Source organism: Homalodisca vitripennis, chromosome 1 (genome assembly GCF_021130785.1).
Source record: "Homalodisca vitripennis isolate AUS2020 chromosome 1, UT_GWSS_2.1, whole genome shotgun sequence".
In the NCBI taxonomy this organism is placed as follows: domain Eukaryota; kingdom Metazoa; phylum Arthropoda; class Insecta; order Hemiptera; family Cicadellidae; genus Homalodisca; species Homalodisca vitripennis.
Window position 1 is genome coordinate 188,860,455 of NC_060207.1, and position 27,580 is coordinate 188,888,034.

The 27,580-nt window shown below is 33.9% G+C and overlaps 1 protein-coding gene across 1 annotated transcript in view; it reads right to left on the reverse strand.

The window, feature by feature from the left end:
• Positions 1 to 19,730: 19,730 nt before the first annotated feature.
• LOC124355935 (homeobox protein Nkx-6.2-like) overlaps positions 19,731 to 27,580 on the reverse strand; it is a 59,918-nt gene continuing 52,068 nt past the window's right edge. Inside the window, exon 3 of the mRNA XM_046807089.1 lies at positions 19,731 to 22,110. Coding sequence (XP_046663045.1) covers positions 21,934 to 22,110 — 177 coding nt within the window. The 3' untranslated portion in view covers positions 19,731 to 21,933. The remainder of the gene's footprint in view (positions 22,111 to 27,580) is intronic.

The following is a 27,580-nucleotide window of genomic DNA, read 5'->3' on the forward strand; positions in this document are numbered from 1 at the left end:
GGCTATAAAGGGGAGCACTCGGTCGGATCTAATACTATTTTTCAATAAAGGACGAGGCGATGTGAGAGCCCGGCCCCGGCCACGGCCCCCGCCGTTATTAATACAAATGATCCTCTCTCTTGCTGATCACCTCCATATTCCCTGTTTTATGCCCTATACGATGGACCGCTGGGATCTCGAATTGCCGCCGTGTGCAGTACATACGCTGTTTTATGCTCTTATCTGTGTTCCTTTATTGCATATATCATCTTCATGCCTGCCCGATGTTGCTTCATTGAGACGTTCTATAAATAGCTGAATGACTAAGTCAAGAACAGATCACGTCAATTTGGGAACGATAATCAATGTAAATTATTAGTCTTGGACGCAACAAACAATATTGATATTATGACTAGTGATTGTCATTAATAGACACAATGTATTAATTGGACTCCGTTCATTTTAATTGTTGTTTTTATTGAATGAAGAAATTACTGAGTCTTTCTACCTTTGAAAGGCAAGTTTCACTTGCTTGTACGAGTACTGAATCAGTCATGTTATGTTATCTACCTAGTGAAGTAACGTAGAGAATACTAACTTGTATAGGGCCTACATACGAGTGACACATTTTGTTTCGTAAAGTTTATAAATTATTTCCGATTCATTGAATGTCTACTTTTAACAATCAGTTTGGAGAATTGTATCTAACAACGTGTAACTCACATTCAGCTAGAATTTAAGGTTAAAGGTTAGTGGGCTGGTGAATTAAAAATTATAAAAGCGAAACATTTTGTTAGTAGGACAGATGTAAGAGTAGAAATCAGCAGAGTGTCGGAACAAAATTCCAAGAAATTTGAATGAGTAGTTCCTAAACTTCCAGGAGTTAATATAGAAATATTTAAGGCCTGGGGTAGAGCTTACAAGTCGAAGGCCATGCCATAGTGGAAATTTTGAGGTAGAATGAATTTTTATGCAAAATGAAACTGTGTTCTTTTTAATACTAACTAATATCCCTCTGATAACTTCAAATAGCACAGAGTCGAAATCTTAGAATCGTAGAGCAAATATGTACCTAATTGACTACTGCGAGATAACATGAATTATGTGATACAATTACAGTATCGATTCCGTAGTTTCTGAGATAAAAGTAATTTCTATTAAAACTTTAAATAATTTCCACTCTGAAAATGGAAACATTTTCTTTTTAGGGGGTACCAATGAGGTAGCAATGTGGCAGTAACTATGACATTAGCATGGCATTCACAATTGTTTTCACTATTCAGTAAAACAATAATTTCAGAAACTATTCTAAGCAATTTATAAATTCTTAATTAAAGCTTTTATGAAATTTTCAGTATTACTAATATATTATCTTCTTATATGTTAATAATTTCTTCAAAGGAACATTTAAAAATAATTCTTTGGATACATCATTACGTTTGTACATTTTTTCTTTTTTTTTTGTTTCTAAATATTTCAGCGAATATTGAACATGTTTAGTATTCCAATCTATTTTAAGATTAGCGGCCTAAATTTTAATAATTTTTGCAAGGAGTTTATTATAAATAATAATATTTGATAAGTAAATGATTTTTTAAAAATATTTAAAAGTGTTCAATTTTGGCTTCTTGATTGCACGTAAAGCATGAACTGATACCATTCTTATACAATCTCATAAACTCTCTTTCTGTAATCAGGTACATTCAAATACTTTTTTGAGGAAATATTCTATAAGTTAGGAGCAGTCGGTATTATATTTTCTCATTCTTATGCTTTGCTTCGAGGGCAAGTAGTGGTTCATTTTCCCTATGGGATTTCAATAATGATCTGTATGGTAAAAATAAACATGACACAATTTCATTGTAAGATCTTTTGTTTCAATATTTAACACTATTACATGCAAAAGCTAGTTAAATCGTGATAACAAAATGAAGAGAGCTAAAATTTGAACAATAAACACGTATTGACATCGCTTACATGATGTATTCGCAATAATTAAACGATAACAATAAAGAGTGATTACATTGATAAATGACAAATTTTTTAATATATTTCTTTTCATAAATATTGCAAAAGATGAATTTGTTATATAGTTTTGTAATGGGCATGTATCAAAACCTATGTATTGTTGACCTATGAAGAAATATATACTCGCATATTTCAAAACTTTTTAAATTAAAGATAAAATCAAATTATACTTATATTTTAACAGTCCGAATTAGCGTAAAAGAGGAATTCCCAACCAGAATTAAGTTGATAGCCAGTAATTGTGTATGGAAGAGTCCGCAGAGAGACATCTGAATTAAAAGTCGACACGACTGTTAACATTAAGATCCTATGATAACCCGCAACTTATTAAACAACGCGGCCACTGACAGAATATTTCTCTCGTGTCCCCTTAAAAAGCTTGTTTTTGCCCAAACGAATTTACAAAATAAATTAAAACATTTAAATAACTGTGGTATAAACTGTCGCTTAATCATAATTAGTGAAAAGATTTAACTGTGCTGAAGATAGCTGACTCTTCTTCATATGACCTCCTTACATCGTTGAGAAATAAACTCACATATTTTTATTTATATAACATTTTATATTGATTAACACTGGACCTTATAAAGCCACAGAGATAGAATTTGTTAACACATAACGATGTCCGGAATCCTGTTATTTATTATTCAACGATACATTTTAATCCGTTATTATGACTGTTTAATGCTTTCGAATGAATTTTCAATTGGGGACAATATAGTGTATACTCCTATTTACTGATAAAGTTACATCAATATAATTTGCTATACTATTTATCTATCGTTTGTATACAGTGTTGATAACAATAAAATCACAAGATCCAACGTCTAGATTGTCTCACTTATATGATACGATCATCTAATCAATGTTGTTTTCTTAGGATATTATTGAATTCCCATTGCAGAGATGTAGTCCCCCTCGGATTAAATTGGTTTTCATTTCTGCACAGAGCCACACAAACTGTCCAGTTTGGTTAACTTCCATTTGCTCTTTTCTATGGACTTTAATTTTGGGGATCTATAGCACAATCAAGTATTGACTAGCACAATAAGTTTCACTTGTCAAAAGCGTACCTTAAGAATCGCATATGGTCTCAGCTATCAAGAAAGCTCTAGAGCGATCTCTACATGGAAGAATATATTAAAATTTCCTCCTTTTATTACAAATTAGTCTCATTTTCTGTTTTCAAGAATCCCAACATTTTCCCGAAACCAAGTCACCAACACAATACTAGTAATAATTAATAATAATAATTAGTAATAATATTAGTAGTAATTGGCTATAGTAGTGCCAAACATAATCTTTCTGCAGGTTTGGGGTTTTATTCAATAAAATATATCATTTTACATTTCATGGTGCTATAAAATCTTGTTCCAGATCCTCATCACTTAAAAAACATCTGAGACTTAAATCAAACATTATTCAATGCTATCACCAAACACACAGTGGTCATTACAGACACCAACGTACAGTTCACGGAATGGTAGCTAATTTTGTTTGACTAACGAAGTAGATGAGTTATGTTATGAGGAAGAGATAACGAGTTATGTGTTACCAAACCCGGTTTGTGAGTGCGTGAAGGGATGAATGCTAACTTCTGAATTGGCCGAGAGTACAGAGTTAATCATTCATAAAGCCCGTCTCTTTCTCCTAAGTAGCTATACTACGTAAAGACGTTTTCTTGCTGAACACGACTACTTTGTGAAGGATCTGGTGGTCTAGGTCCAAAAAGGGTTTTGAGGAATTTGGTCTTGACATCTCAATATTTTAAGGAAACCACATCTTGTATTGTTTTAATCTATAAGTATGTGAACGTAGGTGAAGTAAAATTACGACCACATCTTGGGGGGGGGGGTGGGTTTCTGGTCGTAAACTAAAGAAAGAAACAGATTCAGCTATCTTATATAAGAGTCGTCAGTAAAGTTGAACCCGATCCACGCCCCCTTATTAGTGAAGCCATTGAATCAGCGTCTAAAACTGAAGCTCAGGTTTATTTCACCGTGATAAATTAACACAGCCGCAAAATATAGTTACATTTGTAATACAATCCTGAAATTTCATGCTCTTCTACAGAAGTGTATTGTCATGATGGTAAGTAGTCCAGAAAGTTTAAGTTTATTTTTCGTGTTTATTAGAATAAATTATAGTTAATGGTAACAAAACCTTTCTTAACTAAAACAAATCATATAGTTATTTCATGAGAAATTTTCTGTTTTCTTGACCAGGCGATTTTTTCAGTTGAAGTTGTTGGAAAAACCTGAATAAATAATTTGCACTTATCATATTTTTTCATTAACTGTGCAGTTTGGTTACGAAAGTGAACCGCGTGAGTCTGCCGCCCGATCCATTCATGCCACAACGCAACCTACCCATTGTTTTATGTCAGTAATACATTTTTTATCAAACCATTAAGTCTTCTGCAGTCAATTATTTTCTTGCTTACATTTATCAATTTTTATCAGGTTTTATAAAAATTTATAATACATTATATAGATTTATAAAAAAATCTATATATGCTAATTTGATAACTATAGTTGTATTATTTACATTAAACGTCGGCACCATAACAAACCTATTATAGGTAAAATAATATTACTGTGATAATATTTTGACTTTATATCATGCATGAGCATATATATAGATAGTTAATTAAAAAATGAAAAAACCAGTATATAGCATACGTCTTTGATAAAAAGCAGAAAAAAAACATTAAAATGTATTTCTAATTGTTACTTTCTAACTAATTCAAAATACAACATATTTGCTATCATTGTTTTTTAAATAAACTAAACTACGTGAACTTTGTTCAAGTGTACATAATATTACCATAATGTAATGGTTTGCTGTAGTAAAATTAGTGAATTAGTAAGGCTTCACTCTCGGTAGTGAGGTTGAGTGGTGAGTGGATTTTCTCCCCACTCCCTATAGGTGTAACCTTTCTGACCTGGCTTCACTTGCGATTCGCCTATACCCAGTCTATTCCTTCTTTGGTCTGTAGTTCTTACAGGCCGACAACCTCTCTTACATAAAATGTTGGGCGAATTAAACGTGGATGAGTCAGCAATGTTGGTGCCTGCGGCTATCCTAATATCCCTTTCCCAATTACGCTCTTAACCTGTCTTTTCGTTCAAGACTACTAAGTGTTCTACAGAGCTTTTAAATTGGTCCACATGAACAGTTATTTCAATACGCGCCTATAAACCGTACAATCAAGGTTTTTTGGTGGGTATGGATATTCTGTTCCTTTCCAAATATTATTAGTGGGGGCAAGTTTAATATAAACTCGTGGTGTTAATAAGGGAAGATGATTAATTGTGTGAATTTCATAATATGTACGTTTTTTATTGTTATAAATCATTACTACTGTTAAAATTCGATATCATTATAAATTCTATTAACACTTTGCACCTGTTTTTTTTTTTTTTTTTTTTTTTTTTTTTTTAATTAAAGTATTTTTGTTACATAGTATGGTATGTTGTCATTATTTATTCTATTTTTGAAATTTTTAATGTAACGTAATAATACCTAGGGCATACAACATTGCTGTCTTTTTACTTGATTTTAATTGATTGTTTTATATTTGTATGACTATACAATTATATCATTTGTGGTTTTCTACGTTACATAGTATTAAGAGTTCTATTACTACGCAAAAATAGAGATTATCGTCGAGAGAAATGAAAGAATTGTTAAAACTAAAGTTCTCTATGTTTGGCGGTCCTGGACATACGAGCCAGAAATGAAACCAACGCATTCATGCAATCAGATAAGTATAATTCGTCGCTTCTGTTAATTAAGGCTTTTACATTTGCCATTAAACGAGCTTGAATCGGTGTTATGGATAAATGTCACTCGTATGCCATTTTAATTATTATATGTTTAAAACGAGACTTCATATCTTTCGGAAAAACTATTTATTATTTGAAGCAATGGACCGGAATAATTTAAAGTGGGATTTCAGTGTTTTACATTGTTCCTCTAGTTTCTTTTTTATGTTATCAGATATCGTAAGTTGAAATTCTTCTTCCTAGTTTTTCCTAATCCTTCCAAAAATCAAAGCATCATTACTACCCACCCAAAACCACATCTTCATTCTATAACAATGTTTTTGTAGAGCAAATATTTTTACTTGCACTTATTCACAAGGTAAAGAGAGGGTGTGGAAATAAGTTAAGTCTAATGGGCAATGGTCAACGGATGCTTTTTTGTGAGTGTACCTCAATTTTGGAGGGAATCCTTCTATAAATTTTATTTTTCTGAAAAACTCCACATAAATTTTATGATTCTAGAAACTGTTTGTTTACCATTTGTTACCATCTAACTTAACGAGCTACTGCCTCCTGTTACAAACAAGAGGTTTGTTAGCTTACCATGACATTAAAGGCGACAATAAAATGACATCTTTGTCGACTTAGAGTGGCGTGTAGACACGGGGGTTAACCGACATCCACGGCAATTGTGTGCACCTGCGGTCTATTGATATGATTAACAACCTCCTCAGTCTCTTGGAAACCCTATGCGCAGAGAATGATCTCTGATTCGTATTCGAGGAGGTAACCATAGCCTATTCCAGAGTTTATAATATCTATTGAGCATGTTAATTCTTATTTGTATTGTACATTCGATTTAAAGTTATCGAATACTAATCTTTAACAGTCTTAATACTGCATGACTCTTACTGGGGTTGGGTTGTCAGTAGTCTTGATGTTGAGTAAATTTAATATTGACAGTGTAGAAAAGTTCATGAATTTATGATTAGACTTCATTCACTAGTTAGTTGTTAACTAAACTAAACTGTTTCTAACAAACTATGAACAAACTATCGCCGACCGTGTGATTGTCAGGATTGGGCAACACAAGTCATATATCAAGTGAAATATTTCGATGGCTTCAAGAGACGCGTCTTTGGGACTCTGCTGGCTGCCGGAGTGAAAGGACTTTGGGCACTGTTAGTTTCCCGCTCTATTCGCCTCAATCAGACCTCATTCTTGGCTTTTAAGTTTCACCTTAAAACTTCTCGTATGTATGTTCAAAAATAAGTCACTGTCGATTGGGACCTAAATTTGATTGGCTCCAGTAAAGCTCAGATATCTCAGTGACTAGATATATCGCCCTGAGTTATAGGTTTTGCTAACGTAGGAGCAAGCAGCATAATCGAACTCGATCTGCTTTATGTAAAAAAGAAGTTTCAACCAAAAGTATACAGCTCAATTCATTCACAAGATATCTTGCATTAAGTTGTGCTTCGCTAGTCACATGGATTTCCATGCACCATATCACCACTGGTCAAACTACATTGCAATCACGCAAAATGTCAAGTCTATACCTCATTTCCTACACAAGAATATAATATAGAGATATAAGAGAATGTTTGACAGGTCCCTTCACTAACGCTCAGTCAAAAGGTGGAAGAAAGTGGAAATTACAACAACAATAACATCATTTTTAAATACACTATGTGTTATAATTAGGGAGAAACCATCATAAACTTCATCTTAAATTAAGACCGCTTGGTTGTCTTTATTGAAATAAAAATTATTGAGCAGGTTTACTAAAAAAAATTCAATTCTTTCAGTTTTTTTAATAGATATACAAATAGGTAAGAAGTTATTACTATCGGAAAAATAGTACTTGATGCTTTTTTATGTAGTCGGTGGTGATTTTCTTCATTATTTTAGTCACAACCCTTTAGTTACGTAGTGACGAACATTTAATCTTTTCACTAGAATGTTAGGTACTCAAAGCAACATTTTGAAACATCATGTAACTAGGCCCATAGAATACTTGCTTAAAATAAGGATATAAACTTCATTTATAACATGGTTTTCCTATATTTTTTAATATACTTAAATCTCTAAATTTAAGGGTAGACATTCATCCCTGATATTCCCCTTCGGGCACGGCCCCGCCAAAAACATTTAGGCGTGTATTTTTAATACACGTTTTCTTTTTTTTTCGCACGCGCGATCAAATGTGCCTATCAATTTTATCTTCAGCGGAAGAAAATAAGAGAAAAGCAAAGAAAACAAACTTATAAAACCCCTTTTGAGAATCGGACCGAAGAATAAACTCGGAATTTATGACAATTCCGAGAACTGAAACTGTGCAGTGATTGAAAGTTGGTAGCGGAAAATCTGTTGAAACCGTATAAATCCAATCGGTAGAAGATGGCGAGCCGGGGTCCTCGCGACAACACAGTGAGCGCCGAGATCATGAGGGCAGTTTCGCGACCAAGACGACGGACCGAGGTCGAGGGAGTGGTCAGAGGGCGGTCTCCTAGCAACCGAGCCGGCTGGCGCCTCGACAATTGATTCTTATCTTTTCAATTACCGATGCCACGGGGAGCCGGCCGCAACTGTAGAATGATAACATTGAAACCGGCGATGAATCCTACTCCTGATCTCTTTTATTGGATGCAGTTCCAAACCACGGCTCCCCTCCCCCCGCCACCCTCACAGCCACCCCGCTTCTCGATTTATGGTGCAATCGCGGAAATATTACACGCCCTCAACGTCCCAAATACCGCCTTATTCATCCGTTTTCCTTTTCCATTAGAGATGTCTCTCGGGCGACCCTGTATTAAAAAGGCTCTCCGTCATAAAAAGAAACAACCGATCCATTCCTTTCTCCGGATATTTTTGTAAGAACGGTTTTTGGGATCGCATCGGATTTGCTAATGAAACCTGATACCGCCTCGACTTCCATAAAGATTCTTGTAACCGAACCCGCCCGGTCCTTCACTTTTATGGAGCCAATACGACGCTAGTTGACGTTTTACTGGCTCGGGTTCGACGGCAGGGATCATCAGCCGACATGATATTCATGACTACTGTCGCTTTATTGGGTTTTATAATGCTTTCCGGGTTTTACATGCCATTACAATCTTTATGAGTCATAACTTACATCTTTTTGGTTTGACTACCTTGGTTGCAACAGTTATCTTTTATTTACTAGTTAATTTTTTAACTTTAAGGCTATTTTGTTTTACAACGTCGTGTTTACTTGGTCTGAGTTACTGGGTTTTTAATGTGGCAGTATGTTTAAGTTTATTGTTTAAGTAATTAATGAGCTTTTAAAAGAGCCGCTTTAACGTAGGTTCTAAAGATTTATGCCACGAATTATCTATTTAGTACGATAAAGTTAACTTGCTTCAGTTATCTCCAAGGGTAATACTAAAGTGTTGCAAATAAACAAGTTTGGGCGTATTTCCCTCACAGCTCGATTAGTAACACAATAATGAAAATAAATCTTTATGCACACGACTCGAAAACTCAAAACATTATCTCAATGACATTCTTGAACTAACTTATGTTAGTCCGTGGTTCGGACTAACTTCTTCATTCGTGGATCCGCGAAGGCACTGTAAAGCTGCTTATATTTTTATCCGCAGCATTAGCAAATCCCTACAGAACACATTAATACTATAATTGAGTAGAGGATAAGACTTCTTCATTCGTGGATCCGCGAAAGGCACTGTAAAGCTGCTTATATTTTTATCCGTAGCATTAGCAAATCCTTACAGAACACATTAATACTATAATTGAGTGGAGGATAAGACTTCTTCATTGGTGGATCCGCGAAGGCACTGTAAAGCTGCTTATATTTTTATCCGCAGCATTAGCAAATCCTTACAGAACACATTAAATACTATTATTGAGTAGAGGATAAGACTTCTTCATTCGTGGATCCGCGAAGGCACTGTAAAGCTGCTTATATTTTTATCCGCAGCATTAGCAAATCCTTACAGAACACATTAAATACTATTATTGAGTAGAGGATAAGATTTCTTCATTCGTGGATTCGCGAAGGCACTGTAAAGCTGCTTATATTTTTATCTGCAGCATTAGCAAATCCTTACAGAACTCATTAATACTACTTGTGCTAACTTTCTGAATGATAGGTTTCAATGACTCTTAGCCAAATTCCTTGTATACACATCACTAACATAGAACTCATGCTTTTAAACTAACACAATTTTATTTTTGTGAATAAATGAATTTCCATGCACAATTTAAAGTCTACAAATAAATCCTTCCTCAAGGTATCTTACGGGTACCTAGATATCTTGATATCTATTCTGTTTACAAATTTATTTATCCTGTGATTTTCTCGTTACCACCATAATTACCCATAAGATGAATGTAAAAAATCCCTAACGTTCAGCTAAATCCCATGAAGTGAAAAGCACCACCGTGAACTTGAAATTCCTTGTATAGAAAGAAGTGAAGCTTCGTGCAAAATAATTGAGTAGAGGATAAGACTCCCCTGTTTGATTACAATGAGTACCGACCGCAAAAATGATATTACACTGAACAGAAGTCTGACGTACATACCTAGCATTATTTAAAATAAGTTTAATAACCATATAGTATGTGAATTATATAATTGTGAACTAATACAAATGTTGATTGTAATTAAATAATTAACAGATTGTTTAAATAACTCCAACAGATCAAAGAATCTTGTACAAAATTTCAAAGCGCGTCGTGGAAATGCAAAAATTGAATCTAGAAACATATTTTAAATGTATCACAATAAATACATTTTTCCTAAAAGCCAAACTATAACACTTTATAGCAATAACGAACAAAGATGTCTTAAACCAGTTAAATTTAACTCGCGAAATAGCACCAATAACTGATAATCTAAACTTTTAAACCATCAGTATAATATTTCACTCGTACTACAGCTCATTCTTACTTATTAGAATATTGTTATATTGCTAAAACATTGTCAACACATCTATTACATAACATTTTAGAATATAATAATTTATATATTTAAATGGTTATAAAATCTGAGTCACGTGAATTATGTGAGATATAAATAAATTGTTTACTTTTCAACCTTAAAAATAGCATTTTTAACATTGTTGATACATAAAATTATAATTATAATTACATACATATCATATATTTCATATAATTTTTAAACAGAAATTAACTATTAAAGTTTTTATATACTTATTTTAATTGCCAATAGTATACGGTATAAAAGAGAGAATTAAAAATTAATTAGTGTTTCTCCTCAAAAGAGTAACATATGTTTTAGAATATAATATTGCTTATTGTTTACAATGCAAACGAACATTCCTATTTGACTCGTAGAAAAATAATTTAAAACTCTCACTTCTCTCTTACTTATGTATTTTGTGTATCTAAATAATATAAAAAATGGGTAAGGTAAATTAGAATTAAATCAATTGGAATTATAAGAAAATTGGGTCATGACAATCACAGGATATTTTCGTAGTGGTCTCTATTATATTTAGAGAATTGAAAAATGTTGGGGTAAAGTATTCCGAATCTATTTTTATGTCCGTGTATTCCAGGAATTGAACTTGTGACCCTCTTGGTTACATATCGGAAGTATATCATTTGATTATGGTTATTTGGAATTAGAAGTGATCGAACCTCAAATATATAGTCAGCATATTACCTACAGATATTTAGTTAATTTTTCATCTTTGTCTACTGCAGTTGGGCTTGGAGGATACTTTTCTCACCAAGAGAAGAGTAGAGAAGACTTGTTCTTCTCCAAAGTGAAATGATGCTTGTTAACCTCACAAATTTTAAATTATGGTCATCAATTTTTGTATGTCTTTTCGGGTTTTATTTACCTTACTATATATAAGGACTATAACCTCGCGCACTTTTTAAACGAGAGAATTATGTAGATCTGAACATACGAGAATGAACCGTATTTTAACATTGCTGTTTACGTCAACCTTTAAGCGCTACTCTTAGTAAATATAAGTTATGTTAAATTCTTTTTACAGTATCTTCAAATCATATCTTTAAAGTCCAAATATTTTAAAATCAAATTGATACAAATGTTTTGGTCGGGATGCAAATAAAATTATCTGAAAATGTTACAGCTACTACATGAATTAATATTTTTTATCCACATATTTAAAACAGACAATTCAGTTCACAATGCCACTATTATTGGAATCATAAGAGCAAGTGACGAGAAGCTGGTAAATATGAAACAGATGTAAAGGAGACAACAGATGTACATCATGATGCATTCGTGCATCATGATATACCAATATCAGGTTCGCATCTTGATAGACGATACTTGACCGAATAATATATCGGATATTGGAAGCGGATAAATCCAAGGCATTTTCTATGGAGCAGCCGTCCGATTATACTCAAACCAAGACAGTCCAATATCTTTAAAGTACTTACTGTAAGTATACTATCTACTATCATAAAATCACTACTGTTTCTATTTAAATCTGTCCATTTAAATCTCAGAAACATAGATAGACAGTATTTAATGCCTGTTACAATAAGAGGATATATAAATGTGAGATATTAAGATGATGCTATGAATGAATATACTGTACAGAAAATAACTCATTGCAAGGGAATCAAAAATACAATCTCAATGTTCTTTTTACAGTTATTGCCTTGATGCCATGATAATTTTTGTTTGCCAAATAGATATAAAGATTGTAACGCCAAAACCTTGTGTTTATTATATTCTTTTATGTGTATATATTTGTGTTTATTTAACACCTTCACAGCAATACGAGTCGAGACTTTAGAACAGCCGGGATAGTAGCAATGAATGTGTTAAAGAGCAAAATTATTATAAATATTAAGGCAAATAACTGACAACACGCCTTGTAAGTAAACTATTATCCACGGATCCCACTCAGTGTAATTTTCTACACGGTTTTATTAATGAAAATGCGTGGCATGAATACAGAAAAAACAATTAGAAAGATCGACCCAGACGGTGGAAACCCCACCATAAAGATTAAGACGCTAGATAATCCAGGAGTCCAATCTCTTGTTGAACTTTGAGGGGAAGCCTGAAGTCAGCTCTAGCCCCAAACAGAGGACACCAAAGATAGTGGGAACTTATCAAAAGCGTTCTACGACTGGAGTAACTCTAGGATTGTCTATTTGGACATTATCAGATCGTGGTATCAGATCAAGATGAGCAAGCGGTACTCTTAGACTTTAGGGTAAATGGCCTTAAGTGTGAAGTCCTGTAGGAGTGAGGAGATCAAGGGTCCAAGGATCTCAGGAAACTGATATTCCGAGCTCAAAGTCATGGGTCAGAGATTGAATGAATTCAGAGTATTCATGGTACACAGATCCTCAAGAACTAAAAGGCGGAAGGACTATGAGACTAAGATCTGAGGACTTTGGAATTGAGGAAACTATGGACACCAAGTCTAGAATCACAACGAAGGTTGGAAAACAAAAGTGGTTATGATAATAAGAAACACATTGATCAATTAAGATCCTTCGGTAAATATTCGAGTTCTAATAAGTCCGCTTATTCGTAAGCTTCTTTTAAATGAACATAAGCAATTAAGACATTTGTACGAGAAGAAGCTTGTACATTATTGTGCACCTAATGAGATAAATTCTTCATCTAGTTTACACTTTATTTTGTTGCCTAGGTTTCTCTGAAATCGAAGTGATACAGAATTCGTTTTGAACTACTTTGTCGCCGACTTTTTTTCGGTCTTTTCAGACAGAGCTTGACTCCAGACTCCAGGAGCCAAGTCTGTGACAGTGCCAAATTTCAGACCTAAGTGGTGAAGGTGAAATGAAACTAAACTCAACATTCGCATTGAAACAAGACCTATACATACACAACTACATTGTGTATTGTATATGTTACTACTACTGTTACAATATTGTCATTCGCTCTCGAGGACTGCAGACAGAAATAATAGGGTTACAATGTAGTAACTATATAGTAACTTGACAGATAAGTAGAAAAATTCACACAAAGCAGTTGATAATGCTGATGACTTACTTCTTTTCGATGTGAATTCCAGTAAACACATTGGGTACTGCTTGAACCAGCGTGATTACTCTTAAAAGCGTATATTTGTTCTCTGTAGAAGCAATCTACTATTTGAGCATTAATAAGAAAATACAGTAAAAATAATCCCTGGTAATTCGAAACCTGGAAAGATAAGACACGATAAAATATACACTTACTGTGTGTCTGGGGGAAGTACTAGATGCATTTAAAACTGAACATAACAGGGTCAGATACTTACTAGATCTGCCAATTTCAGTTGACCTTAAAATTAAAAACAAATGTGAAAACCTTTTGGGAAATCGGGCATAATCCTAGCAAAGCATTTTATACATATATATATATATATATATATATATATATATATATATATATATATATATATATATAAGCATTATCCTGTAATTGTAATAACATGATGAAAAAACTGTTGAAATGCGCCTTCTTACGTCTTGTTGTTTTGTTAATAAAACAGCATGATAAGGATAGTTTTACGGATAAAACTGAATTGCTTTTAAATCACCAATTAGAAATGTTCGCTTAGTGTACATTAAGTGATAATCATATTAAAATAATTACATGAAAAAAAGTAGATTGAACAAAAGTAGGCTATATAGAAATTCTTTTTAGTTTGTTGTAATTAAACTACAATAAAATATTAAGTACCAATGCGGTATATATTATAAGACTCATTCTCAAAACACAAGTTTTTACTTAGTTTGGGAATTAATTTCTAAGTTTCATTTTATAGAGTTTTACAGCAACGTAACTAGTTATTGTAGTATATTTTATTTCACCTAAGGAAATGCATGTAAAATAGATGTAAATGTTTTTTGATGAAGAAATAATTAATACTTTTTGTCTTGACTTGATATTGTTTAAATTTAATATACCTTTCTAATTATTTGTAGCCTCTCTATAATGTTAAAAATCATAAAACCAGATTCTAAACTTTACGAGTATTTAATTAATATTCACTACCATTAATTTATATTTCCTTATCCAACTGCTTTACAATGATATGCAAGTTGAACAATTAATATTTCTCCCATCTATCTGCAGGGCACCCTCCTGAGCAAGCGTATACTCACCAACGCTGTTTGGATGAAATCCACTGCCTTAAAGCAAAGTATATACCACTACCATAAACCCTTCTCTAGATATAGAATACGATTTTAACATTTATTTACTTCAGTGTAGACTGTTGGATATTATGTAACAGTCCACTACTGTAATCTCTAGTTGGAAATGTGCTATACGAGCCTACACTTCTCTAGATATAGAATACGATTTTAACATTTATTTACTACAGTGTTGACTGTTGGATATTATGTAACAGTCCACTACCGTAACCTCTAGATTGGAATGTGCTACACGAACCTACACTTCTCTTGATGTAGTAAACGATTTTAACACTTATTTACTACAGTGTTGACTGTTGGATATTTTGTAACAGTCCACTACTGTAACCTCTAGTTGGAAATGTGCTATACTAGCCTACACTTCTCTTGATGTAGTAAACGATTTTAACACTTATTTACTACAGTGTTGACTGTTGGATATTTTGTAACAGTCCACTACTGTAATCTCTAGTTGGAAATGTGCTATACCAGCCAACACTTCTCTAGATATAGAATACTATTTTAACATTTATTTACTACAGTGTAGACTGTTGGATATTATGTAACAGTCCACTACTGTAATCTCTAGTTGGAAATCTGCTATACCACCCAACACTTCTCTAGATATAGAATACTATTTTAACATTTATTTACTTCAGTGTAGACTGTTGGATATTATGTAACAGTCCACTACTGTAACCTCTAGTTGGAAATGTGCTATACTAGCCTACGCTTCTCTTGATTTAGTACACGATTTTTACACTTATTTACTACAGTGTTTACTGTTGGATATTTTGTAACAGTCCACTACCGTAACCTCTAGATTGGAATGTGCTACACGAACCTACACTTCTCTTGATGTAGTACACGATTTTAACAATTATTTACTACAGTGTTGACTTTTGGATATAATGTTACAATCCACTACCGTAACCTCTAGATTGGAATGTGCTACACGAACCTACACTTCTCTTGATGTAGTACACGATTTAACAATTATTTACTACAGTGTTGACTGTTGGATATTTTGTAACAGTCCACTACCGTAACCTCTACATTGGAATGTGCTACACGAACCTACACTTCTTTTGATGTAGTACACGATTTAACAATTATTTACTTCAGTGTTGACTGTTAAATATTATGTAACGGTCCACTACCGTAACCTAGACTGGAATGTGCTACACGAACCTACAATTCTCTTGATGTAGTACACGATTTAACAATTATTTACTAAAGTGTTGACTGTTGGATATTATGTAACGGCCCACTACTGTAACCTCTACATTGGAATGTGCTACATGAACCTACACTTCTCTTGATGTAGTACACTATTTAACAATTATTTACTACAGTGTTGACTGTTGGATATTATGTTACAGTCCACTACCGTAACCTCTAGATTGGAATGTGCTACACGAACCTACACTTCCGTTGATGTAGTATACGATTTTAACAACTTATTTAGTACATTATTGACTGTTGGATATTATGGAATTATCCACTATCGTAACCTATATTTAAGAATGTGTTATACGAACGTACACTTTTCTTGATGTAGAACACTATTTAACAATTATTTACTACAGTGTTGACTGTTGGATATTATGTAACAGTCCACTACCGTAACCTCTAGATTGGAATGTGCTACACGAACCTACACTTCCGTTGATGTAGTAAACGATTTTAACACTTATTTACTACAGTGTTGACTGTTGGATATTTTGTAACAGTCCACTACCGTAACCTCTAGATTGGAATGTGCTACACGAACCTACACTTCTCTTGATGTAGTAAACGATTTTAACACTTATTTACTACAGTGTTGACTTTTGGATATAATGTAACAATCCACTACCGTAACCTCTAGATTGGAATATGCTACACGAACCTACACTTCTTTTGGTGTAGTACACGATTTAACAATTATTTACTACAGTGTTGACTGTTGGATATTATGTAATGGTCCACTACCGTAACCTCTAGATTGGAATGTACTACACGAACCTACACTTCTTTTGGTGTAGTACACGATTTAACAATTATTTACTACAGTGTTGACTGTTGGATATTATTTAACAGTTCACTACCGTAACCTCTACATTGGAATGTACTACACGAGCCTACACTTCTCTTGATGTAGTACACGATTTAACAATTATTTACTACAGTGTTGACTGTTAAATATTATGTAACAGTCCACTACCGTAACCTCTACATTGGAATGTGCTACACGAACCTACACTTCTTTTGATGTAGTACACGATTTAACAATTATTTACTTCAGTGTTGACTGTTAAATATTATGTAACGGACCACTACCGTAACCTAGACTGGAATGTGCTACACGAACCTACAATTCTCTTGATGTAGTACACGATTTAACAATTATTTACTAAAGTGTTGACTGTTGGATATTTTGTAACGGCCCACTACCGTAACCTCTACATTGGAATGTGCTACACGAACCTACACTTCTTTTGATGTAGTACACGATTTAACAATTATTTACTTCAGTGTTGACTGTTAATATTATGTAACGGACCACTACCGTAACCTAGACTGGAATGTGCTACACGAACCTACAATTCTCTTGATGTAGTACACGATTTAACAATTATTTACTACAGTGTTGACTGTTGGATATTATTTAACGGTCCACTACCGTAACCTCTAGATTGGAATGTGCTACACGAACCTACACTTCTCTTGATGTAGTACACTATTTAACAATTATTTACTACAGTGTTGACTGTTGGATATTATGTAACAGTCCACTACCGTAACCTCTAGATTGGAATGTGCTACACGAACCTACACTTCTCTTGATGTAGTATACGATTTTAACAATTATTTACTACAGTGTTGACTGTTGGATATTATGAATTATCCACTATTGTAACCTATATTTAAGAATGTGTTATACGAACGTACACTTTTCTTGATGTAGAACACTATTTAACAATTATTTACTACAGTGTTGACTGTTGGATATTATTTAACAGTCCACTACCGTAACCTCTTGATTGGAATGTGCTACACGAACCTACACTTCCGTTGATGTAGTATACGATTTTAACACTTATTTACTACAGTGTTGACTGTTGGATATTATGGAATTATCCACTATCGTAACCTATATTTAAGAATGTGTTATACGAACGTACGCTTCTCTTGATGTAGTACACGATTTAACAATTATTTACTACAGTGTTGACTGTTGGATATTATTTAACAGTCCACTACCGTAACCTCTACATTGGAATGTACTACACGAGCCTACACTTCTCTTGATATAGTACACGATTTTAATATTTATTTACTACAGTGTTGACACTTGGATACTATGGAATAGTTTGCTACCATAACCTGTTGTGAATGGACTGTACGAGCCATAGACTTTTCTAGATATAGAGTACGATTTTAAAATTGATTTACTACAGTGTTTACAATTTTACATTGAAATATCGTTCATTGAAGTGGGGTTTTTATATAATTATGTGCTATATTATTCAACATACATTGTCAGTATAATTCGTTTGTACATAATTACTAGGATGCGGATTTGTTCCTTTAATAAAATCATATAAATTAGTAATTTTCTTTTACTCCAAGGAAGGTATAGAATCTGTGATATTTAGGTTTGTTAAGACACATCACCCTTTGCGCCTTACAAGTGACAAACATACAGACATAACACAAACAAGCCTGCAATCATAGATTCTTGAAAATTGTGGATTTTATGAGTGTTTCGTTGGGTTATTTTCTTTTAATGTGATCGTCACAACCCTGATACCTTTCATAAAGACAATAAAAAACTCGTTCCACGAATATATGTTTTAAATTCAAACTTGTATTTTAGAATATTTAGAAATCAGATAGCTGATAATAGAGATAATTGTTATTTCAATCTGTATATAAAGTGTGCGTTTGCATGTTTATCAAAGAATTATAATTTCCTTTTATATATATTTTATATACTGTAATGTATATATATATATATATATATATATATATATATATATATATATATTCCTTTACATATATATAAATATATAATAATATATTACATATATAAATTAAATTTGTATAAATGCCAATAGCCGTATTAAATTTCAATAAAGATTGAATCACAAAGGGTAGGTACTTGCTCCGCCGGGACTCGAACCCGGAACTCTGCCGGGTGAATGTGCTACCATTACACCACAGAGACCTTACCTTTTACGATTCAATTATTTTGTATCTGTATATATATGTGTGTGTGTGTGTGTGTGTGTGTGTGTGTGTGTGTGTGTGTGTGTGTGTGTGTGTGTGTGTGTGTGTGTGTGTGTGTGTGTGTGTGTGTGTGTGTGTGTGTGTGTGTGTGTGTGTGTGTGTGTGTGTGTAATTTGACTTTTTTATATCCTTAAATGGCAATTAATTTTAAAAAAACGTACCTTTAATGTTATTATTTCACATACATACCGCAAAAAAACAATATCATTATATTCAATGGTTTTGTCTGGGCCAGGAATTTTCCAAAATTATTACTTGAAATTCCTGTAATTCTTTTTGGAGTAAACTATTAAAAACCTATTCTTCATTTCTTCAAAAAAGTTGTCTTGAAGAAGCGTGACCATAAAAAAACAAATAACCCAGCTCCCTAAGTGTATAACTTTGTAATACTACTTTGTGTATACTTGTAATCGCCAATCAATAAACTCATTTGCACTGTTTTTACATATTTAATTCAAACTATTGAACCGTATTAAGATAATTGTTGTAGTATATATAAATGAGGATGAGGATAATTAATTAAACATAACATATGGCCAATAACGGATTTATTTTACAAGGGCTGTGCCTGTCGAAAGCCAGACAGACAGCTGGTATTGCTATAGTAACACATCACCTACTATTTACATAGCAAACAAATCTTTGGTAACAAAAATAGAAAATATCACCTAGAAATAAGCTATCAGTTCGTCTTCTGTGGTTACAAGTGATTTGTCTTCGAAACTGGAACATCTACTAGTAGACTATTTATTTGCATGTACTTACAAAAATGAAAATTCAGAACACTGTCGTCATCTCAGTACAAAGTAACTTTGATTTGACTACCTTCTAATTTTTCCACACAGCGTCAAAACATTGTCAACACAATTATTTTCTTTTTAAGGGAATTATTTCTAAGACAATGGCATTTTGGTAATTACATTAAATGATCCAAACCCACTTACAAATTCATGTTGACCTCCCAGGAAACTAAACCTGTGACATCTAGTTTCGAATGTAGCAGCCTTAGCCCTAAGCTACGGTTAAGGTCTTGAAATATTAGACCTAACTTCAGTGTCATCTTTAGACAAAATGTGTTAAACTCACACAGCAATATCCTGACGCGGTATGATTTGAAAAACTAAGAGGGTAGCCATAACACTGACCTTGTAAGGCTAAGAACTAGGATATCATTAGTGTACCATTCAGTCCAGAAATATTCTGTATAAAGCAACTAATTAAACAAAAAAATGAAGTAACAAATCAAAGTTTCAGTGGCGAAATTTGTTTCTTAACGTTTCCTTCTGATTTACGAAGATTTTGGACAATTCTTGTGAAATAATAATTTGTAATATTGTGTTCGGAAATTATAACAAGAACCTATTCACTGTAAAAGTGAAATTGAACATCCAAACCTATCTTCTATAATGTAACATCGATAATTGACTATGCGTTGAGATCTTGAACTTGAAATAAAAATTATAAAATATTATTGATGAGCCATTTTATTTTTCATGTTTAGTTAAAATTTATGATCCACTACGTTACTATCTTCAGATGTTCATATAAGCAAATCTTCAAGTTTATAATTAATTTACATAACAAAAACATTTATTAAACTGATACAACTGTATAAAACAATAACAGTTACAAAGGGTTATAATATATCATTTTATTCATTGACAATTCAAGAATATTTATACAAATAGCTTTTGTTTCTGTCCAAGTTTAAAGCTAATTTCGCGGAAGTTACAGTATAAATTATACAAACTTTACATAGATTCATCTCTACAGCAGAAAATCTTACCAATAAACCATAACGCATATTTATAACGTATACAGGGTAGGTTATATTAAAACTATGATAAATAATATACTATAATCCATATTAAATAATCTTATATACTATTTACACATTATAATACAATACTTAACATTGAAGAGCTTACAAAGTACAAAAGGCGGTTCATTTGGATGCTCAGTCCTGCCGTATTACATGTCGCACTTTAGTACTGAATAGTGTCAGCAGTTGGCAATACTGTTTCGGGATCCAATCACCAATATTTTGTGTTCCGTGACATTTCTAGAAGCAGTTTGTAAACCTGTACAAGCAACATTCCGACAAACTCTGAACAAAATGTTGCTGTCTTTACGTTTCCCTAATATATTATTGGAACTATAAATTTTTGAATGTTAGTAAAACAACTAAATACGATCTTTCACTGTGTCAGTACAATATTTTATTAATTGCAATAATGAATTCTATAAGTTTCAAAATCATATAAATAAAAACAATTTAATCTTCATAGGAAATAACAAACCTTATTTGTTTTTCCAAAAAAGGGAGTCTAAAATTCCAAGAATTCCAAAAGTACAGGGAATTTAACTGATACTCTCCTCTGTGTAGACATAAATTTATATACTATTTTATGTGCAAGGGGATGTTTAGTTTACAAATTTTATATGGCAAATGATTTGTCAACATTATTTGAATTCAATACAGTTTCTTTTCTTGTCGGACAGCACAATACTTTTTATGAAGCTTGGCGAATTGCTTTTTACTAAAACTTTCTCTCCATTGAACGGGTCGAGAATATTCTGTACGATTGATGATGGCCCGATGACGTCACTCGGTACCACTGCCGCTGCCGTTGCCGCACTGTTGTCTATGTATACCACCGCGCGGAGGCCGCAAACCGAGGCCCGCCTCCGAGGTCTACTCCGAGGTCCGCTGGGACGACGGCCAGATCGGATGCTAGATGGCGGGGTTGCCACAATGAGATGCCAGTTCTTGTCTCAACCTCTTCGCTGCGGTGTTCCTCAGGTCGCTCTCCTCCTCGCTCTCTTCTGCCTCCTCCTGTTTGCGCTTCGCCGTCGCCATCTCTGCCGCGTGCTTTTTCCTCCACTTCGTTCGCCTGTTTTGGAACCACACCTGCAACAAAACATAACAACCGTGAATAGTTATTCATAAATGTTATAAAAATTAATTGACATTAATTGACGTCGCGTTGAAGCCAGATGTTAAAAAAAGACACTTGGCTTACGGTAAAGACAGGTTATATATAACTACAGTCGAAATTCCATACAGCTTACTGCAGTGACTAACAAATGCTTTCGTTCTATTTTCGTATCAACTAAAACAGTTTTAAACCAAGTTTATACACTCCATGGATATATGTATCTATTTACTTATACTGTCATAAAATGGTAGTTTTACAATTCTTATGTTCTAGTTGTTCCAACTATTTGTAAGCAATCTTTCAAAACTGCAAATACGATCAAATCAAACCACCAAATAGAGATTCCAGCAAACTGTAAAGTTCATCTGTAAAAACAGATACTTGTGGAAAATATTTGGTCATAATTTTTGTTAATTTAGTTTTTATTGCAAAATACTGTACTAATTCTAAATGTAAAATAGAGTATGTACTTGTGTTATTAGATTTCAAACAGAAAATAGCAGACCATTAGAATTAACAATGTATTTGCAATAGTTGACAACGCTAATTATTTTATAGAGTATCAGATCACTAGTTCATAATTTATTACGAAACCAGAAACGATTAAAGGACTTAGGCTTGTAACGGATTCGTTACATTAAAATAAATTGTAAAAAGATAGGTTTTGTGAAAAATATATTAGCTTTAGACTCTTTGTCTTTACAGGGTCGTTTTACAATGGGTGCGGCGTAGGGCAGCTATGTGTGGTAAAATGAAAATAAAATTTTGATAGAAACAAATTTTAGATTTATTGAATAAAAACTAATACTAATGAAACATGATTTTGATGAAATGAAATTATGGCTATGCTTAAAATAACATCCTACAACACAAAATCCAATTAGCTTGAAATAATTAATTAGAAAATACCCCTACTCCCTAGCAGTTAAAATTTAGAGTCTGATTAGTTAAAATGTTGATCGAAAAGGTTTAAATACTCTTAAACATATTCACCAAATCCCATGATGGCGACACGGCGGTCCTCACAGATAATTGAAAAATTTAAATTTGGATCACATTGAAAAAAGACTGATTAATAATTGAAAAATTTTGAAAAACTGTTTCACAACGTACTACATCATCAAGAGGTCGAGGAAGAAGAAGACTCTCTCTTTCCCAAACTCCGCGTCAGTAGCGCAGAGAGGGAAAAGTGATACCCTTCAAAACGGAAATTTTCCGTTTTTTCTGGTCGAAAAATGATCCGCTTTTACTTCTGGCTAACAACCCACTCGAATTCGGTGCGCAGAGAACGAGTTTGCGTTCCCGCGGGGTCGCTACCCTCCAATGAGAGTAATCGTTACGTTAGCCAATCGTGGCACGCGTTTTTGCCGTGTTTACCTTTGTTCTTTGATGTTGATGAGGAACTATCGAGTTTTATTAAATATGGCCACTTTACCATTCGAGATTTATGTTTGAGGTTACAAAACTGTCAGTGACGGGCTATGTCACCATGCACAACTAACCTTCATAATAAATTGAAATTTGATTATTCTCAAATATGAGAATGATAACATTAACTAAGCAATTAAATTGTCGGTTTGGATTCCTATTCATTTAGATTTATTATTAACAGAAAAATATTGTTTATTGTATTATATTATTCTCGAATTTATTATTAATTGTAAAAGTTGATTTAGGTTACAGGCTAGGCCTATACCCGTTACAGGCTTAAATCTGTTTAGTTATAATTTTTTTAACGTTAAAAAGTAATGTTTAGCTCCTGCCACTTTGGGAAGGCTATTTATATTACCAAAATAAATGTCAAGTATGGCTCTTAAAAGTATCTTGCTCTTTTTTGAGAGTAAATAACTCTTTTAGCAAAAATGAGCAGGTTTATATCACAATAGGCCTAAAATAGTCGCAGTGATGGGCAAGTAGCAGTACTTATCTATAATGATTATAGGCTATTGCTTGAAGGATCCATAAACACGCTCAAGTAATATTAACTTGTTACGTAATGAAATGAGAGTACATGGTGTATTATTTGCTCTCAAGAAGGGATCTCCTACTAAATGAAGGAAACCTGTTGTAAAGGATGTTCCAAAGTAGGATAAAATGCGCGTAAATTATCGGCCAGCTCGGGCAGTAAGGCGGGCGCAGCTGGCCCGTATGTAAATATGAAACACTTTGGCCACCCTTGATAGATTTTAATTAGTGGAGTAATGTAGAGACATTAAAAAAACAACCGGAGAACACGATAAGAGAACATTAATACAGAGGGATGTTTCCCTCCCCTCCCTCCTACAGACCCACCCCCCATATGATAACATCATTACTGAGTAGACGGTAGCATCCCCGTCCCTGTCCCTCTCTCATCCCCACAGCTATCTCACTCTCTCACTCTCTCTCTCTCAAGGCATTATTACAAATCGCATTAGCGTTTCATCCAATGTTACTCAGAGAGGCTGACGTACTCCACTCAACTTCCTCTCGCTCTCACTCCATCCGCTCTAATTAATTACATAAACACCAGCACTAATTGTAAACCGCCTCGTGTTTCATCATGTCCCCCTCCCCCCTCCCGCCAACTGGCAGCGGGGAACAATTTAGGTCCTGGAAAAGATGAGTTTACTCCAGCTTGTAAGAGAGTGAAATAAAGCCATCGGACATTAGCGCGGACGTTGGAACATGCTGTTTGGAATTTGATTCATACGGCTCATCGAGGTAGATTATATTTAATTTTTTAAACCCGTTCAAAGGGTTCAGCGATTAAATTACACTAACTCATTGATAAAAATGAACTATTCGTTTCCTATGATTTTTAACGGCGATTTTTCAAAGTATTAATGTGAGAACTTATTAACTTATTATTTTCTTTATTTCATGTTATAACAAATGTTAAATGCATGGTGACCGATAACATTTAACAACTCGACTTTTGAATATGTGATTGCCTGTAGTAGTTCCGATGTCGCTATTTTTATATCATCCTGCAATCTCTAATACATTTAAAGCTACAGAAATTAGTTTGATTAACTACATAGTAAAGCGGTAGTAGCATGTATTGGGATAACTTAAAGCGACATAGCCATTGTAATTAGTATTTACTAAAGGTAAATTACAGAGCCTAGTATATATTTTACCTAGCAAATGTTTATATATACACGCTAGTATACATTCTACCAGCATGAGTAACAATGTTCTGGGCAGCATAAAAATGAGTCATCTTTTGTGACCAGAAAAGTAATGCGTTTAAGATTTAATCTGAATTTGTTTATAACTCAATGCTGATTTGCTGAGTAACTCAATGCTGATGTAGACTTACTCAACCATTATTGTTTATGAAAAACGTGTTTTTGTCATTTCTGCGTTTATAAATAGGATTTTAGAGGTTTACGTTGAAATACTGTGTAATTAATAACAATGTATTTACCAACGAATTGAACATTTACATTCTTCCATGAACACCACTGTGCTGAATCTGTAAAAGAGCCCGACAGGACAAAGTTATCAAGCCCGAGTAAAGTCAAGCACAGACCACATTACCGTAAAAATGCTCCAGCGAGATTCACCGCCAGCGTTATGAACTCTACCTGAGCAAAGATTAAGCCGCGAATGCCCATTAAATTAAAACCGTTGTGCAGTATTTTTCTCGGTGCTGCATCGCTCCCCACGGCCCACTTGGGGTATCTTGCCGTCCTCATTGCATCGCCCCACCGCCAGTACAACAGCCGCCCACTAATGAAATCACACTTACCTAATTACCTCTGCCCTCTATTGCTCTGTTTATTTTCAAAAAATACATTTTGTATGAACTGTGTGCTGTTTTCACTTATAAAGCAAGTTTAACTCTTGTTTCGATACACTGCTTGGAATTTAGACGTATTTGTATTAGTACAACAAATTGAAATATCAGACCTCTAGAACACTTTAGATCCGGCTCCAGTGAAAATTTTAAATCTTGCATTTTTCTTGTTAATTGCAAACTTTTTTAGTATTAAAAATATAAATTAGAAAAATTTGTGTGTTTTTTACAAATAATTAAAATATCTAAAAGATTTTGGTGAGTTTCAAATATGAATTTGAAATAAGACACCTCTCATAAATTTACGCATAAAAATAAGAATTTTGAGTGTTTAAAGTTTACGGAGATAAAATCAAGATGGCCGCCAATACGGCCGGACCCTGAGACGAGGTTATCACCCTTTCCCCGAAAGCCTGTAATTACTTGGAAAAAACACATTTTACATTTCATTGTTTTACCATAATTACCTAATTTGATGCCTCTGATTAGTATAACAAGGTTTATTTTGCGTAGAATATTATCGATGTTCAAACATTTGCCAAATGAGAGAACAGTTTACATTTTTATCACTTTCTATAATTATTCTTGAACTGTAAGCAACTTTAATGCGTGCATTTAAGATTAATCCTTCTGTTTGTACTCTACTGAACAATCGTTATTGAGATGAAATGTAATTTTTGAACTCCAGGTGACAATGAGCAGAAACTAAAATTTATCTTCTTTAATTAATTATTCAAAAGTAACCGAGCGTTTCATACATTTGGTATCGTTTTAAAGGACGTTTCTGAAACTTATCTTTGTTCTTGCACGCTGCTTTCTTTTATTTGTACTAATGAAACTCATCTGTTCTAACAATAATTTATCGGCTACAGTTCAAATCGTGCACAACTTTCAGACACTTAATATGCCAAAACTTCGAGTTAATTCGTCCGTATCCATCTTTAACTTAAACCCCACTCATTTTCAGCTCTCAGACGAACCCATAACTCCAACTTGTTACAAATCTCAACGAGACAGATGAATCGTGATTTATTCCTTGATTGAGTATCTCCGGCGATAACCTCCCCCTCCCCTCCCCAACTTATCATAGGTAACGGAAGGGTACGAGGCTGCCGGGGTGGGGAGTGTAATCGATGGGGAGACGATGAATCAAGGAGTGAAGCTGTCTTACAGCTAACGACCAACGATTGATGCGAGATACATGACGCTTAAATATCCTGTAATTTGCAAATACTCCCTCCCCACTCGACTCCAACCCTCCCCCCCACCACCCCCTCCCCCTGCAGTCTGGCTTACCGGGACCATCATTACTGATAACAGATTACATCTTCGCTCGGCGCTGTTTTATTCTTTCAGCCGGATTAACTGTTATACGGCTGTTAGTACATTGTACTCCACAGCGTATTACAAGGTCCATTCACGCTGTATATGTCAGCGGGTTCATTGCTCGAAGTCTCGTATCAATTATTAACCCAAGCAGATAGAGTTCAGTTTTAGTTTCTGTATCTCTGTAAGTCATAATGTACCCCACTGGAATTTACGTTTTGTTTTAATATAAATTAGGAAAGTGGAAGACTATGAGTGAAGAGGAACATTATTAGAAGTGAAAGAACGCATACTGGGTCTTGACTAACCCAGTCAGGTTCTACTTACACTGT